We start from the raw sequence: 17,555 nt of genomic DNA on the forward strand, positions 1-17,555 counted from the left end.
AGTTTATTAACTAATGAAAGACTTTTTTTCAAAAGGTTCCTTCTCCGTCGTATCTCGACTCTAGCATGTAATCTTGAGATGAAATTTTCTTACCACCATAATAATTCTCCATAAGAAAATGGCTACTATTCTTATTTCTCCTACTACTAAAATTACTATCATCAATATTGATAGTATCATTAATTATATCATTTTTGCTATCATCTTCGAGATTATCTGCTGGACTTCTTTTTCCATGGATTCCTTGCTCCAGCTGGCGAGCAGCTGAAATATCTTCGTCTGCGCGTACGAAAGGATCGCGACTGATCAACCTCGATTTGAACTTCTTCACATGATCTTCTAAATTTTTCAGCAATTTAAACAATACCTGCAGAGTCATTCCATTTCTGTTGTCTGCTGTGTGTACGCCCAAATTCTTGCATGCCGATTCAATATCGCCACTCCTCGTCTCTTCTAGGTAATTTTCTGAATATTCCGCAGGGCTTGGCAAAATGACAATTAGGTTGCAGTAAATTTTGTAAATGGCTTTCTTCTGCACTTCTTCAAATTCTGTCGTCAGTTTTTTATCCAAATCCTCAACTCGAGATTCGTCTATTTTAGCTTGTTGTAGGTACGAATTGATGTTTGAGAACATCGGCGCTGCATGTTCCAAAACGTTCAACATCTGAAATTTGGAAATTTTAAAATATTTTTTGGACAAATTTCACAATTCCAAAATCGTAACTAACTCTGTCAGGTCTATCTAGTTTCCATGATTCGATTTGGAACTCGGTGGGAAGTTTATCCAAGGAGCAATGATTTTTAAATGCCTCATATAGACAATCGCTATTCCTTCTATCCAACGCACATTCACTCAAACTTCTCAGATGATACCGGCTATTGCCGAATCGTTCCCTCAGCTTTGGATTAAATTAACAAAGCTTTTTCATTCGATATTTAGACCATTATAATTGTCCTAAAATGAAAAATCATTTAAAAATCATACCATTTTGGCAATTAAGTTATTGACAGCATTTTTAGCCCTCTCAATGTTGACCATGAGAGCAGAGTATGATTCCAGGTGGTTGTTGGGGAGTGTTGGGTCCAGAAAGCTGTTGTATTCGTTGCACAAGCAGTCCCAAATATGGCAAACCCTGTCCTCGCTCACGCAACATCTCATATACAAGATGATCTGTAGGAATGCTGTTGGATTGGAAATGTGTGTATTTCACCAGCAATTGAAATCGTCTTCACAGACGCAAACAAATTAGTAACAGTAATAAAGAGGCTGCTGTAACTGACAAAAAGACTTTATAATTTCCAAATTAATCAAAATTTTTCAAAATTCTTTCATCAAAATATATGCCCCAGTCCAAACTACTTGAAGCAATATGAAAAACTCTTTAGAAAGACTCTAACCTAAAGCGTTAAACCCCATCTTAATGAAAGATTTTAACTTGTCAAAGGCTAAAACCTTTAGAGAAATTTTAAAATCCTCATCTTTTATTTTCCTATTTATAGGAAAATTATTCCCTGATGTTATTTGATAACTTCAAGCTAAGCAGCCATTTTCCTGGCCGGCACTGGTCCTTACTAAGAAGTGTATAATTTATATTTATCTATAAACAACATATATCAAAATAAAAAACATGGAGAGAGACAGAGAAAGAAAGAAATAGAGAAAAAGAGAGAGAAATAGAGAGAAAAAGAGATTCGTTTACTTCTATAAATTTATATTATTTTACAATATATACAAAATTTATGAAAATATTATATGAATATATAACCCTCAGGTCAAATTTATGTAGTTATTTATAAACTTGAAATCAACAATTATGGAGTAGAGGCGAGCAATGCTATTAAATGTTTCCGGTTACACGCTAAACTTTTTTTCTAAATGCATGTAACTAATGTTTCTCATTCAAACATTTTTTTTATGTTTTTTGAAAGTTGTGGCATGTTGGATTAGCTAAAAGCGTCATATTGGCAGTTCAAAAGTAAAAAATCTAATTTTACATTTTTCAAATTGTTTGTTTACGAGAGGTTTTATTTCGTGATTTTATTCTTCAGCTGAAAAATTTTAAAATGAATATAAGAAAATTAAATCAAGAAAAGTTCGCCATAAGAAAGATTCACTATATATGCTCTCTTTGAAAACTACTATAATTATGAAACGCAAGCATACACGCACACAAAAACACATACACGCACATTCAAACGTTACACAAAATTATTTATATATCGCTTTCTAAATTATATTGAAATGGTTTAAATTACACAACAAAACAAATGAGCGATCAATCAAACATAGTAAATTACGTTAAACAATACAACACGACGAATTTTTTCCATTTTTAAAACATACAAAGTCAAATACAAAACACAAAAACAATTTAAAACTGCATAAAATTTTGAAATCTGTCAAACGCTGAACTGTACATGTAATTAAACCATCGTACACTATCGACATCATACGACGCACGTGGTACACGTTACTTGAGTTTCGGACAGACAATTTTCGAACCATGCTATCACGTAATAGCAGAGCGAGATATGGCGCTTCTACCGACTGAGCTAACTCGCTGACCATAAAATTTTTGATTGACTGCATTGGCGAAGATGCTTTTAGCGCAGACCGTGAATGAAGAAAATATTTAAAATTCTTTGTAAAATATTGTATGCCACAAATCATAATGTACAAAATGGTCATAACCATTATAAATTTGTCATCAAATTCAGAATTTTAGTAATCATTCCTCCAGCTGCAAGAGAAAAACAGCATCCAGCACCAATTGACTTGGATTGGGATCTTTCTACACAAGTGCTTATAACACAACATTATTTTAAAAGGTTATAGCTCATTTTCCATATTAACATACCATGGTAGGCATAGACATGAACAAAATATATGTTTTATAATGGTTTTATTAATCTATTTTTAAATCATGAAACAGTACAGTTGAAAAATTTACATCAGTTTATTAAATTAAATTTATAACAAATAACAATAAATTTTAATAAAATATTATAATTTTTTAATAATTCATTTGTATGTATTAATGAATAATTAAAACTTCTTTAAATTTACAACTCGAATTAAAGCATTAATTTATCGTTTAGTTGAACCTCGAATAGGCGCACACTTTAAATTTTATTTTAAACATTTCGATTGTAAATTTTTAAAAGGATAATAAATTAATTAACCTATGGTTTCCGGATTGTAAATATTAGTATATATATATATTGGAATATCGTCGAGAATTAAAATCAGAAAAACTTTTATCTTAGACAAGCAAACATGAAGCCAGAAATAAAGAGGTCCGAAGTTATGATGGAGGGAGTCCTAACCATGCCGATCCGGGCGGAGATCGTCAAGTCGGTCCTGAAGTTCATCGTGTATGAGAGGGAACTCGTCCCCGAACTCTACGATACAGCCATCAAGCAAAATTACGCCGTTAGTGTCTACTTAATTATTTATATTATATTTTATAATTATTAACATTAATTTTTAATTAAATTTTGTATTAAGCCCATGTTATTTAGTATTTCTGTTTACTATTAATTAATCAATTGAGGTAAGTAATTAAATAAAATTTAAGTTAAAAAATGAATTAATTCTAATTCATAAATGAGCTTATAATAATAAATAATAAATAAGTTATATTTATTACATTTTTTCATCTATTATCTATTTGATTATTTTATTTTGTTATAGTTATGAAACATTTATGATTTAAAATGAAAATTTACTACAGAATTACGAGCCATCTTCGATCCTAGGCAACAGGCAGAAAAAGGACCACTTGAAGAACATGGCCATAGTTTTTAAGGCAATCGACTACGCATTTGACCACGATTGTGAAGAGGTTCTCATCTTATTTGGCAACAACGTTCTTTGCCCTGCAGAAGTTTTCAGACTACAATTTCCACCCACTGCCCATGCTAACGTTTCAACTGTAAGTTTATTACTACTCTTTGTTATAGTTGTAATAATTGAAATTATTTTTACTTTTTTTTTGGTATTTATATTTGGTGTGTAGTTGCTGTCTTTTGATGACGTTTGGCAATTGAGGCAGTACAACGTCGCGATATTGAGTAAAAAGTTGTAAGACGTGGGCGAAATTGTCTGACTGCGTGTTGATTGTTGGTTTATTATTGAGGATGAGAATAGCTTCTTTTATTTTGAGTCTTGAGGGTCGACGTTCATTACAAAGTATGCTAGTGTTATTATCAAGAATTTTTCGAGTAACTGGTATGTTGTGCTGCTTATTGAAGTGATCCTTGATAGCGCCTTGCTGTACATGCATGGTAAGGCGTCTGCGAAGTGTTGTATGTGTGTGTCCTATATGTTTCCACATCACGGGGCATCGAAATTGGTACACGACGTTCGTACTATATAGATTATCTTTTGGTGTAAATTTATTCAGCGAAATCTACATTTATCGACATCAAATCACCAATCATAAATTAATAATACTGACTTAGATACATAATTTAACCACCATTATCTAAATAATTCCTGAAAAATAATAGTCATAATAATAATAAATGATAATTTATACAAAAATTATACTCCCAATAGCCTCTTCCAGTAAGGAAGTACACTGCAGAAGTTATCCGAAACATAATTCAGTGGAAAGACATAGTGAGGAAAAAAAGTTTACCATCGTCGACCGGCATCCACCTACTTTTTCTGATGCCTCTTCAGCGAAGACGCAAGAGCAGCGAGAAAAGGTGTGAAATTGTCAGTGATGTTGTTGGAGAAAAAAAGGTCGGTAGGGATGTGCCAAAGGAGGAGGAGGAGGAGGAGGAGGAGGAGGTGAATTGTGATCTCTTAGTCCCCAAGTTGTTCTTCACAGTTAGTACAAGTTTTACTTTTTAACCACAAAAAAGAAAATGTTAGTTATAATAATAATAATATGCAATAATAATATCTAATATTTTCAATGATAAAATATCAATTATTATGATAATAAACAGGTGTCAAGGAGTGCACAACAGTTTATCATTGACTGCAAGTCGAACGTCGCATTCGAGGATTTCAGCCTCGACTCCAGTAACGAATACTTGCAAAATTTATCTGGCCTAGCACCGCTGGACAGTACGAGCTTTCTACTCCAAAGTTTTGACTGCTCACCTCTATACGGCGATGATGTACATGATGATAACGACGCAATTAGTAGTAGTAACACTAACAACAACAATAATAATAACAATAATAATAATAATAATGGTGATGATGCTGCTGGTGGAAAACATAATGGTGATTATGTCAATGGTCACGCTAATGATAATAACAACAACGACATCAACATCATGAGTAGCAATGGTACTGATAAGAATGATGACGGTGATGATGATAGTAACAAGATTAGTAACTACAATTCTGCCACTACTACTGCTGCTACTACTACTGCTACTACTACTAATAATAGCATTAGTAATAATGGCAATAGTGAAAACCAACACTCTGAAAATTCAAGTCAAGTTAGTTGCAATGATGATGATCATCATCATATTATTTGCAGTGGTAGTAGTAGTAACGGGGGTATTGGTAGTAGTGGAAACGGTTGTAGTAGTAGTAGTGTAGAAAAAAGAAGAAAAATTGAGATTAACTCCCAAGATGACGATTGTGTTGACCCCGGTCTAAATAATAATAATAATAATGATTGTTTTGGTAACGATGATGATGAGGGTAGTGATATTGAAGTAATTAATGTCAAGCCAGGAAACAACAATAATAATAATAATAGTGAAGATAATAATATGGAAGACCCAAGCCACGGAAGTAGAAAGTCATCCGCAAAGAAGTTAGAATATGGAGAGCCAACAAAAGATAATAATTCGAATTTAAAAGTTTCCAATCCAGTAGCACATGACTCTTCCAGATGCCGTGGCAATAATCGTAATGGCGATAAAGAAGCGATACTTAGTGACAAAATAGAAGAAAATGACGTCTATGAAATTTTCGACGATGGCGAAGACACCAAAGATCATAAAAATGGTAAATGGAATAAAAATAATTATGAGTTACTTTGGTTCGAGGCATGTGTCGTACTGAAGGGCTACAAAGAAAAATCCTTTTCGGCCGATGGAAAATTTTAATTGGTTGGCTGTAACATATGTCTTTTATTTACACTTCAATTTCATTGGTTGATTTTGAAAGCTCTACTATGGATTACAATTAGAATTTGTTGGTTAAACTAGCAGGCATAAAGACTTTGATTGGCTGTAGACATTTGTGCTATAATTTTATTGGCTAACCTTCAAAGTCCTATTAAATTTTAATTTCGGCTGCTTATAAATCTTGTTCATAATAACGTTAAATTATGTAGTATTATATATATTTCCTATGGATAAAAATATCTGTCAATAATATCTCCTTAAAAATTTATTTATTCCCAAACAGCCATACTTGCAAAGACTATAGAAACTTTTGTTGATAGATTAAACATTTTTTTCAACATCTTTTGCAAACCTTTTCGTCTGTTTGAGGTTTTCCTTTGTACATTTTTTGTTAATTCATTTTCAGTTATAAATAATTAAAAAAAGTATGTAAATAAAAATTATGGAAGTAAATCAATAAAGTCTGTTGTTATATACACATCTCGTTTGTTTGTATTAAGCATAGCTTACGTATTTCGCTTAAATATCGATATGACGTTCACCAAACGAGTCTACAACCCAAATGAATTGTTGAGAAAGAGTTTGGTTGCTCAAGGTAGACATGCACTGACGAATTAACGATTCAATAAAACAGCTAGACAGTCATTGCAACAACATAATACAAAATGATAAATATAAATCATCTCACAAGTGGAGTAACTGCTTTGAGGCTGAAGGATTTTTGATAGCAATTGAAGTCGGAAATAAGAATTTTAAAAAGCAAACATACCCGACACCACACCAAAAACATTAGCGCGTCTGAACTTTACATAAATGGATTCACTTTACAATGTTACAACACACAATCCAATTGTAAATGTGTGGTGTGTGCACGTGTGTCAGTGTTGTAATCAAGCGTTAATGGAAATAATGACGATGATGATGGGGATGGCTTCTCTAAAGAAAGGCACTGAACATAAACTGCCTCTGTAGCTCCTCAGCTGTCACCGTACCTTTCAAACGTTTATAAAATTTTATATTTAATATTAATTTAATATTTTAAATTTATTATTTCAAGAAGTGTCCAACAACACACACACACAAGAAGTGTCTAACAACACACACACACACACACAAGAAGTGTCTAACAACACACATACCACACACACACAAACAATAAAGTATATAATGAGAAAAGCATAATTGTGTACAAATCTCAAGATATGGAGTAGATAAATGTTGTCAACAAATATAGTTCTTCCAAAATTTCCAGTCCCAAGTCAAACCACTGCAGATTTTGTCAATGCAAGTGCCAACATACAGGAAGTATTATTTCAATACAGAACTTGTCATAGCAATTACAATATTATTATTGTATATAAATATATTGATAAAACCAAACCCTTAATAGCTTCACAATTTTCATTAAAGACAGAATAAGCGCTGGGCTCTCCTTCCAACTTATCTCTCGTCCTTGTATTCAGGCAGATGAATAAAATTCCAGAGATTATTAAAAACACGCAACCAAACTCGACAGAAATGGCTAGAGACCAGAGAAGGCACCAAAGAACAAATATTATTGTCCATGAAATAATTTTGGGAATTCTGTCAATTTGTTGAGATGTTTTAATGTATATGGGTGTTGATTTTACGTAATTGGATATTACATCGAATGGTAACAAAATGTAATGCAGTAATACTCTGATGGGTTTTAAGATGTAGACTAGGAGTGCTAAGATTTTGGGAAAAAAAAGAATATTTTTTTGTGTCAATTCTGAATTATTTTCATTTGGATTTATTTGTTTATGATCACTTTCTTTTTTACTCTGTGGTCTGTTTGATTCAATGGCTGCTGACACTTGTTCCTAAATGAATTTTATCACAAGTATAAAATCTCGATAAAAATTGATCTAGATAAATGAATTTTGTAGATTAATATTTTCAATTCATGGCTAATGCTTGTTAATCTATGAGAGTTATATAAAAAATTATTTTTATAAAAATTGCATTAATTACTAACTCTAAGCTAATTTAATAATAAATAATAAAAATAAAATTTGGTTTACTTTTTGCTTTTGTTGTCGATAGTTGTGAAGGATTTCTTCAATGTTGGTCATGTTTGTTCCTGATTAAGAAAGATTAACATAAAATTAGATGATAACAATATATAAATTACAGTTATAATTTATAATAAATAATTATATTGTAAGATAATTAATTTATTTTTATATATTGAAAATGAAGTTAAATAAAATATATTTATTTTTATTACTGATCAGCTTTAACTTGGTTTCAAGTGATTATTTATGTGTCAACCACTAACTCACTCCATTCACTCCAAAAAGGTTAAAGAAAACATTTAAACTTTTTCTAGGTTCAGTTCGGAAAGGAATCAATGACACACAAACATCCCATCTCATGAATACATGCTAAAGTTTAGCTGCTAAAACAACACAGCACACACAAAGTAATTAATTTTCTAGACTATTTGTCCTTTGTAACATAACAATCAATTTAACTATAATTTTTTATAAAAATATTATATCATATTGAACTGTGAGATCAGTGGAGGATCTCTAGACAACTTTGGCAGAGGGTCAAAGTTTAGACGGGGCCAACATTTGGGGTAGTATGGCTCACATCTTTTTGCTTCTCGCGTCCATTTTTGGTCGGTGATTTTCCAAATAAAACGGTGCCTTTTTCTGACAAATTTTTTAAAAACTTTAATTTAAATTTAAATGTTAAAATTACTGAGTTTTAATGAAGTAATTACAAATAGTGACCCCTCCCGGCCCCCAAGATCCGCCACTGATTAACATAACTAATTAATAAACAAAACAAATCTAACTTCTCATGTCACAAATTTTTAATTTTTTGGAAAAAAAAACCAAACCCAGCAGAAAAACCCAGGTAAACAAAAAGACAACCAGCAGCTGTAAAACATTTATTAGTACAAGGTAAAAAAATGCGGAAAACTAGCTTTAATGGGTGATTTACACATACATGTAAAACATATATATAGGATATATATATATACATATAGAATATATATATATATATATATATATATATATATATATATATATATATATATATATTTCAAAAACTCAACACTACTTTCAACATTGTTCAACTTTTTATATTTCTTTTTAATTTATTAATGTCAGAAATATTAGACATTTTATTGTTTAAAAAAATTTTTTTTTGTGTTTTTTTTCAATAAAATGTCTAATTTTCCTGACATTAATAAATTAAAAAGAAATAGATATAAAAAAGTTGAACAACGTTGAAAGTAGTGTTGAATTTCTGAAATGTTGCGTTAACAACAGTCTGTTACCAAAAAAATATATATATATATGTGTGTGTGTATATATATATATATATATATATATATATATACAATTATTTATAATGATCACTGCATTTTCGGCATTATTCAACTTGTAGTTGAGTTTCTCAATTTCAACTCAAATAAACTAACAATCAACTCAACTACAAGCTGAATAATGCCGAAAACGCAGTGATCTTTATTGTAATAATTGTATTTATGATAGTAAAAACCCAATGTATATATATATTTGTATTTATACAGCAGTTATTGACGGTATATAAATCTAAATATGAAATATTTAGAGATGCCTTCATAGAATCAGCAAGGAAAGTTATACTTGTGAAGGAGCAAAGAAGAGGTCAGAAATGGATAACAGATGACATCGTATCGCAGATAGATGAACGACAAGGAAAGTGAAAGGTTGCAATCCTGACAGTTACAAAAAACTGGACCAAACAATCATTAAAATGTGTTTAGAGGCAAAAAAGAAATTGTTGAATTACAGGTGCGAAGTCATTGAAAAGATCAAAAACAGTAATACAAATGCAATGTACGAAAACATCAAAGAAATAACTGGAAAAAGGGCTTGTACTGTTTTTGGATGCGTAAAAGCTAAACCGGGTGAAGTAAACTTAGAGAAAGAAAAAATACTTGAAAGATGGACTGAATACATTAAACGATCTTTTTTTAATGATATCCGTGGTGAAAAGCCTTTTATTAAAAAGACGTAGAAGGATCAAAGATACTTAGATCTTAAGTTTGTGCCGCTTTTTCCAAAATGAAATTAAATACAACGCCAGTTCCAGATTAGATTTTCGGCGAAATTTCTGAAGATCTTTCTAAGAGATGTAGTTTTTGAGAAGAATTATGAAAATTAGTTGGACCTCTCATACTTCGAATGAGGATGTTTTAAAAACTCCGGTTATGTAAAGAGTAAATTACAATGGTAGCGAATCGGTGGTTGAAATGGTAAAAATGCCTGGCATAGCTGCTGCAGTAACTGCGTTCGAACGCAAAGATACACCCCCAGTCTATCTATCGCTCCGTGTTTGTGATTAAAGCCTCGGAAAAACACTTGGAAAAAAATTTGTATCAAAATGTTTTTTAAACCATTTGACTGCATTATGTCTCTTTCTTCAAACATATTTTGCTTTAGGATTTGAGTGCATGCTTCTAATACCACTGGTGACATACAAAACAAATCGGGAATCAAATTTTCAAGAATGTTTTTTTATAAATTAATTTATTCACTGACATTTTGTCATTATTGCTTTATCATTTGTCATTACTAAGGCTTAATCGAATTTTTTTAACAATTGTGTTTGAGTTTACCAGTATGCGTTTGCAAGTGTGCGCGTGTGTAATTGCTACAATAGCTTTGTATTGTTATCCATTAAGAAGGAAGTGTAAATTTTATTTTAAACAGAATCGAACGGAAATAATACTTATTGTGTAATGTGAAAAATTTGTTTGTAGAGAATATATTCATATTTGTAGCTTAACTCCAAAGCGTTTGTAAGTTTTTGGTCAATTTTCAAGAATTCAAAATGAATAGACTGATTATTTATGCGTTAGTGAATCATTTTATAAAGTTTATCAGCGGTTCGAACTCAAACTGCAGCGAAAAACACTGCTTGTATACTCTGGACAATTATCTGCATGACCTGGATGGCATACCTGATAATTACTGCTCTCAGAACGGAAGCCGTAATGGTTGGTTGTTGGAGATTTACGACGAAAATGTTCAATCACTCGTTGATCAGTTCGTTAAGATCAACAATTTGAGAGGAAGAAATTCTCTCCTTGGAGCAAGCAGGCTTCCAGTTGCTATGACTTGGATAAATAAAGCTTCGTGTCAGTCTAATTTCTTAACGTTATTATCCGTCTTCAAACACATGCTTTAGTTGCTATTTGGCCGCCGAGTTAGCTCAGTCGGCAGAAACGCCATGTCTTCTCGTGCCGTTACGCCATGGCCTGGTTCGAATAATGTCTCTGTCCGAAGCTCAAACACTATCATACACAATACGCGTATGATGCGGCATTTGCACGTGCACCCGTAATGTGTAACGTAAAACATAAATAGACATTTTAAATAGATGACTGCAATTTTTGTTTAAATTATTTTAAAATTTGTTTAAAATAATGTAATTAACTGGAATAACGATTTTTTTTATAAATCTCAGTTTATCGACCAACTGATATTGTTGAGGATTTGTATGAGAACACAATGGTATACATAACTACAGCCAGCGCGAGTACGGATAAGCAAACAGCTGTGACTTATGTGAAACACGACGCAAGATTCCAGCTACAAGTTTTATGCTCTATAAAATGCGAGTTCATCACTTAATTGATTGATTCTTAGTAAATGTTTAACACTCCTACAAAATGTACATTTATACTATACATGATATGTTAAATTACCGCTGAAGTATATGCTACAAATTGTTTTATACTGCAGCTAAGTTTAAAAATTTGTTGTCTTCAGATTTTAAAAATTGCACCCGGGCAAACAGTTGGTCCCTTAGAAACACCTGCTACTTTCTCCTGTCTAGACACTATTACCCGTGGTATGATGGCCAATTTGAATGTATAAAGTTGGGTGGGAGTTTAGCTGTCTTGGATGATTTGAGCTCTGATGAAGTCAACCAAATGTGGAACCAGTTGGCATTACAGTCTGATCAATATTGGATTGGACTGACAACAACTTTATTATTTTGGAAGAGATCAGGTTATGTTTATTTTCAAATTCTGTAGTTTTTTTTACGTAGATTTTCATTTTATATTGACGCCATCTTTTGCCGGAGTTTGTGAGTCTAAAATCACATTCTATATTTGGATTGGTTAGAAGTTTTTAACATGATTAATGTTAGCTATAAATATTGAAATACATATCTATTTATTTGTTTGAAATGTTCATAGCCTGGCCTAGAAACATTGTATTATGAAATAATGTTTGTAATTCTCGAACAATGCAATCACCAGGAGAGTTTTTTTCTTATTCCAACTGGTGGGGGTCATACGATTTGATAGCAGGACCTTGTGTGATTATGACAACGTCCTTTTCAAACAACCCTACCTATAACGATAGATGCAACCGTAGACCCTTACAACTCATTTGCATGGAGGATTAGGAAATATTTTTTTTTAGTAAAAGTTAATTAGTCATCGTTATTCATTGAAGAAGTGTACAATTTTTCTTGATATGACATCTTTGGGTTAGTTTAACTGTTAGAAAATTTTCCATCAACTCATATACAACATTATATTTATTAAATGGTACTCAAGAGAACAAGGGTTTTTCGACTATGCCTTCCCAAACGACAAACTCAGCGATTGAACCATCTACATCCAATGTTAATCTCTTAAATTCAAGCGAAAACCTTCCATTTCGAAGTTTGTATTGAAATTTCATTAGAATATTACTAAAATGCTGTTTTAAAAAAATTTGAAGGCAAGAATAAAACTTCCGATAAAATGTTTTCTGCTTTCTGTTACTATGGCTAAAAGCATCTGTCTCATCTTGTATTGCTGTGACTAGGTTTGAGTGCAGAGTGTGGAAATATTTTGCAATTCTTTTGATACCTAAAGCTAACCTGGAAATTATTTTTTAAACTATTTGGGTTCATTTTTAGTTTTTAATCTAATAGAAGATTCGTAAAAATTTTTGTCCATTTCAATTTATTAATAAGGATCGTTAGCTGAATTTCTATGAAAATTTGTTTTTCAATTTCCCCAATGTTAATCACGCAGGTCTGGTTATCAGTCTTGGAGTAGCGCTGTTCCTATTGGTGACCTCAATCATTGCTCTGACAATTTTACTAGTGAAAAATAGAAGATATGCAAAGTAGGTTACGAGTAACTTTAATAAAATTGGCAAGTTTTTAAAAAATTCAACTTAGGTAAAACAACATAAAACAACTAGTAGAATAATCATATTTTGAAACAAAATTTGAACAAAATTCACGTTTTCTTATGTAATTATGTCGGTGAATTTAAACTGAATTTTTTTCTTTCAACTTTCAGAGAGATCACATCTTTTAGAATGAATAATGACAAAAATTCAGCCAAGCAGAGGGTTACAACTGCAAAAGACACATCTCATCGTCAAAACTACCATACCACCGACGACAACAATGACCGCTTCCAATATTCTCAGCTAGGACCACCAATTAACCCAGAAATGTCCAACTCAACATACACATCGCTCATTCAGAAGAATGTGGACGATGTTTACTATAGTCCAAATCTTAACCTACCACCGTACCTTTAAAATATTAAAATGAAATTTCAGTTTTGTACATGTTGTAATCGATTTTTAGACAATATCACATCATCGGATAAAACTGAAATTTTGTATAGATGACAGCCCGATCTGCGTAATAACAGTTCTAATATAAATGTAATTAAATTAATTGAATTAATTTTTCAAATATTTAAATAAAATATTCAAATAAACGCCCATGCAGCTATTATATTTGAATGTTTAGAATTAATTCGACTGGTAAAATTTCAGATTAAATTTCAATCTTTGAACCATGATGTAAGAATTGATAAAAAATGTAGTTTGATATGTGGACAAATTTTATTAGTTTACTTAGTTTATTAGTATAAATTTATTTAAATTTTTGTTATTTATGGTGAAAATGCTATTTAACAAACAGGAGCGTGGTTTAAAAAATCTGTTTTCTCTTCTAATTATTTTTCATCCTATGGATCTAACCAAAATTAGGAAGAAACCATTTATAGTAGGATTTCAAACTTACAAACATTTCAAAGTTGTGTTAATTATTGTTGCAAGATTGTTTACTAAATAAGAATTAACAAGTTAATTGTTTATAAAATATATTTTATTAAAATAAAAATAAAATGTAAAAATCGTGTTTGAATATGCGAATTGACAACGAAGAGTTCGACCGCAAAAGATGTAAGGACAGTTGCTTTCTTTTTTTTGGTTTTATGGCAAATCGCCGCGTGCCTAAAATAGGGATGCGCGGTCCAACAATATTCCCCCACCAGTCAAATTAAGATATCGAGATGGAAGACGAACTGCCTTACCAAATTTTGTGGTTCTCTAAGGCGGTAGAAAGTCAGTGTCGATGGATCGTTCTGGGTGTACTCACCTTTGTATTTGTCCTCGGTTGTGTAGCTTTTAGAGTCTCCACCCAGTGTTTGAATTTTGATGCATATGTATGTACGTCAGTTGTGTCTGGCCGTTGGTTTGGAAAAAGTCCGAAATGACAGAATGCTCTGCCGTAAACGAGCTCTGCTGGTGACAACTTTAGGCCTTTGTCTAAACGAGTAATATGTTTTTTTCCTTTTTTTCACTCTTACGCACTGCTCCTCCTGTTTTGGTGTCGTTCCATTCATTAGCGCCTCCGCAGCACAAATAACTAATTCTTAGTTTGTTTTTTATGATCTTTTGCGTATAAATTATCTTTTATTTGAAATTTCTTCCCTTGAGAACCGCTAACTGAAAAAAAGTTAACATGTCTGCCGTATGAGAAAATTGTATTTGATCAAAAAAAGTTCTCTAATATCAGTTTAAATTTAACTGAAAACTATTTTAATATATGAAATGAAGTCAGCTAACTGCAAATAATATATATATATAAATATATATATATATATATATAAATATATAGAATGGGAGGTTCACTAATATAATTTGAACTTAAACAAATAATTATAGTAAGGTAAAAAATAATATTCAAAAAACCAAGCAAAAACTAGTATAACAATGTTATAATGTTGCAATTTTAATGAAATTATTTAAAAAAAATATTACGAAATAATTAAGAACTGTTGAATTCATAGTTTATCCATTTAAAAATTAAAAGAAGTTTTTATAAAAATTAATCTAAGCCTATATTGCCATTATTATTATTATTATCATCATCAAGAATCGTAAATTTAAAAGTTTAATGAGAACAACCCCGACCAATATTGAAACTGAAGCAATGATTGAGCCGTTATATCACGAATATTTGAATCAATATATCTAAATAAATAGAGTTTCAAATGATATATCTGAATTCATCAAATACATATATCTAATCAGACAAAAAAATCAAGGAAATGTAAATTTCGACAGTATCAATCAATCTTCATTTTGCGTCCGGAAACCCGGTTGCCCGAGGTAGGACGTTTAAATTTCCACAGTAAATGATTCGAGTTATACATAAAGGTTAAGCCATTTAGTGAAGTTGCCAAATGTAATCAAAAGTAGCACGAAACCAACTATTCAATTATATTCGAGTCTTTTTTCTAGTAATATTATTGCAGCTCTGACATACGCAGAAGCTGTATATTCTAATAATGTTAATTCAATTATGGTTTTAAATCAATTGATATAGAAATTCAGAATAAATATACAATGATTTTAATATAAATTATAGAAAAATGTTGTGATTAAAACAACAAGAAGATAATTTCCATTCTTGTTATTTGCAGAGTTTGTAGTTGTTTCCAGTAATTCCGAAGTTGTAGGTGAGGTTTTAGTTGTTGATGTTGTTGTTGTCTTTGTTGATGTTTTGGTTGTAGTGGTTGTTGATGTTGTTGTTGTCTTTGTTGATGTTTTGGTTGTTGTGGCTGTTGTTGAAAGTGGAGTAGTTTCAATTGTTGTAGTTGGGATTGTTGTAGTTGGGATTGTTGTAGTTGAAAGTGTAGTAGTTTCAGTTGTTGTAGTTGGGATTGTGGTAGTTGAAAGTGTAGTAGTTACAATTGTTGTTGTCGGGATTGTTGTAGTTGAAATTGTAGTGGTTTCAATTGTTGTAGTTGGGATTGTTGTAGTTGAAAGTGTAGTGCTTTCAATTGTTGTAGTTGGGATTGTTGTAGTTGAAAGTGTAGTAGTTTCAGTTGTTGTAGTTGGGATTGTTGTAGTTGAAAGTGTGGTGATTTCAATTGTTGTAGTTGGAATGGTAGTTGTTGAAACTGTAGTAGTTTCAATTGTTGTAGTTGGAATGGTAGTTGTTGAAAGTGTAGTAGTTTCAATTGTTGTAGTTGGGATTGTAGTCGTTGAAAGTGTAGTAGTTTCAGTTGTTGTAGTTGGGATTGTTGTTGTTGAAAGTGTAGTAGTTTCAATTGTTGTAGTTGGGATTGTAGTTGTTGAAAGTGTAGTAGTTTCAGTTGTTGTAGTTGGGATTGTTGTAGATGAAATTGTAGTGGTTTCAATTGTTGTAGTTGGGATTGTTGTAGTTGAAAGTGTAGTGCTTTCAATTGTTGTAGTTGGGATTGTTGTAGTTGAAAGTGTAGTAGATTCAGTTGTTGTAGTTGGAATGGTAGTTGTTGAAAGTGTAGTAGATTCAGTTGTTGTAGTTGGAATGGTAGTTGTTGAAAGTGTAGTAGTTTCAATTGTTGTAGTTGGGATTGTTGTAGTTGAAATTGTAGTGGTTTCAATTGTTGTAGTTGGGATTGTTGTAGTTGAAAGTGTGGTGGTGTCAATTGTTGTAGTTGGAATGGTAGTTGTTGTTAGGGTAGTAGTTTCAGTTGTTGTAGTTGGAATGGTAGTTGTTGAAACTGTAGTAGATTCAGTTGTTGTAGTTGGGATTGTTGTAGTTGAAATTGTAGTGGTTTCAATTGTTGTAGTTGGGATTGTTGTAGTTGAAAGTGTAGTAGTTTCAGTTGTTGTAGTTGGGATTGTTGTAGTTGAAAGTGTGGTGGTTTCAATTGTTGTAGTTGGAATGGTAGTTGATGAAAGTGTAGTAGTTTCAGTTGTTGTAGTTGGGATTGTTGTAGTTGAAACTGTAGTAGATTCAGTTGTTGTAGTTGGGATTGTTGTAGTTGAAATTGTAGTGGTTTCAATTGTTGTAGTTGGGATTGTTGTAGTTAAAAGTGTAGTAGTTTCAGTTGTTGTAGTTGGGATTGTTGTAGTTGAAAGTGTGGTGGTTTCAATTGTTGTAGTTGGAATGGTAGTTGATGAAAGTGTAGTAGTTTCAGTTGTTGTAGTTGGAATGGTAGTTGTTGAAACTGTAGTAGATTCAGTTGTTGTAGTTGAGATTGTTGTAGTGGAAATTGTAGTGGTTTCAATTGTTGTAGTTGGGATTGTTGTAGTTGAAAGTGTAGTAGTTTCAATTGTTGTAGTTGGGATTGTTGTAGTTGAAAGNTGTGGTGGTTTCAATTGTTGTAGTTGAATAGTAGT

The 17,555-nt window shown here is 31.7% G+C and overlaps 5 protein-coding genes across 5 annotated transcripts; 3 read left to right on the forward strand and 2 right to left on the reverse strand.

Moving 5' to 3' along the window:
- Positions 1-28: 28 nt before the first annotated feature.
- HELRODRAFT_183939 (hypothetical protein) lies at positions 29-1,417 on the reverse strand (the record flags this gene model as incomplete). The annotated part of the gene is made up of 4 exons (XM_009013943.1): positions 29-664; positions 729-899; positions 986-1,182; positions 1,399-1,417. 4 exons carry the CDS (start codon positions 1,415-1,417, stop codon positions 29-31), a joined length of 1,023 nt encoding a protein of 340 aa, XP_009012191.1.
- A 1,860-nt stretch (positions 1,418-3,277) lies between these two features.
- Positions 3,278-6,084, forward strand: HELRODRAFT_183940 (hypothetical protein; the record flags this gene model as incomplete). The annotated part of the gene is made up of 4 exons (XM_009013944.1): positions 3,278-3,433; positions 3,735-3,935; positions 4,562-4,837; positions 4,960-6,084. The coding sequence occupies 4 exons, from the start codon at positions 3,278-3,280 to the stop codon at positions 6,082-6,084; spliced, it is 1,758 nt and encodes a 585-aa protein (XP_009012192.1).
- Positions 6,085-6,439: 355 nt separating this feature from the next.
- On the reverse strand, positions 6,440-8,201 carry HELRODRAFT_183941 (hypothetical protein; the record flags this gene model as incomplete). The annotated part of the gene is made up of 3 exons (XM_009013945.1): positions 6,440-6,480; positions 7,487-7,949; positions 8,151-8,201. 3 exons carry the CDS (start codon positions 8,199-8,201, stop codon positions 6,440-6,442), a joined length of 555 nt encoding a protein of 184 aa, XP_009012193.1.
- A 2,761-nt stretch (positions 8,202-10,962) lies between these two features.
- HELRODRAFT_183942 (hypothetical protein) lies at positions 10,963-11,765 on the forward strand (the record flags this gene model as incomplete). The annotated part of the gene is made up of 2 exons (XM_009013946.1): positions 10,963-11,269; positions 11,599-11,765. The coding sequence occupies 2 exons, from the start codon at positions 10,963-10,965 to the stop codon at positions 11,763-11,765; spliced, it is 474 nt and encodes a 157-aa protein (XP_009012194.1).
- Positions 11,766-12,067: 302 nt separating this feature from the next.
- Positions 12,068-13,688, forward strand: HELRODRAFT_183943 (hypothetical protein; the record flags this gene model as incomplete). The annotated part of the gene is made up of 3 exons (XM_009013947.1): positions 12,068-12,146; positions 13,169-13,262; positions 13,442-13,688. The coding sequence occupies 3 exons, from the start codon at positions 12,068-12,070 to the stop codon at positions 13,686-13,688; spliced, it is 420 nt and encodes a 139-aa protein (XP_009012195.1).
- Positions 13,689-17,555: the final 3,867 nt, after the last annotated feature.

This window comes from Helobdella robusta (assembly GCF_000326865.2).
Source record: "Helobdella robusta unplaced genomic scaffold HELROscaffold_125, whole genome shotgun sequence".
NCBI classification, from domain to species: Eukaryota; Metazoa; Annelida; class Clitellata; order Rhynchobdellida; family Glossiphoniidae; genus Helobdella; species Helobdella robusta.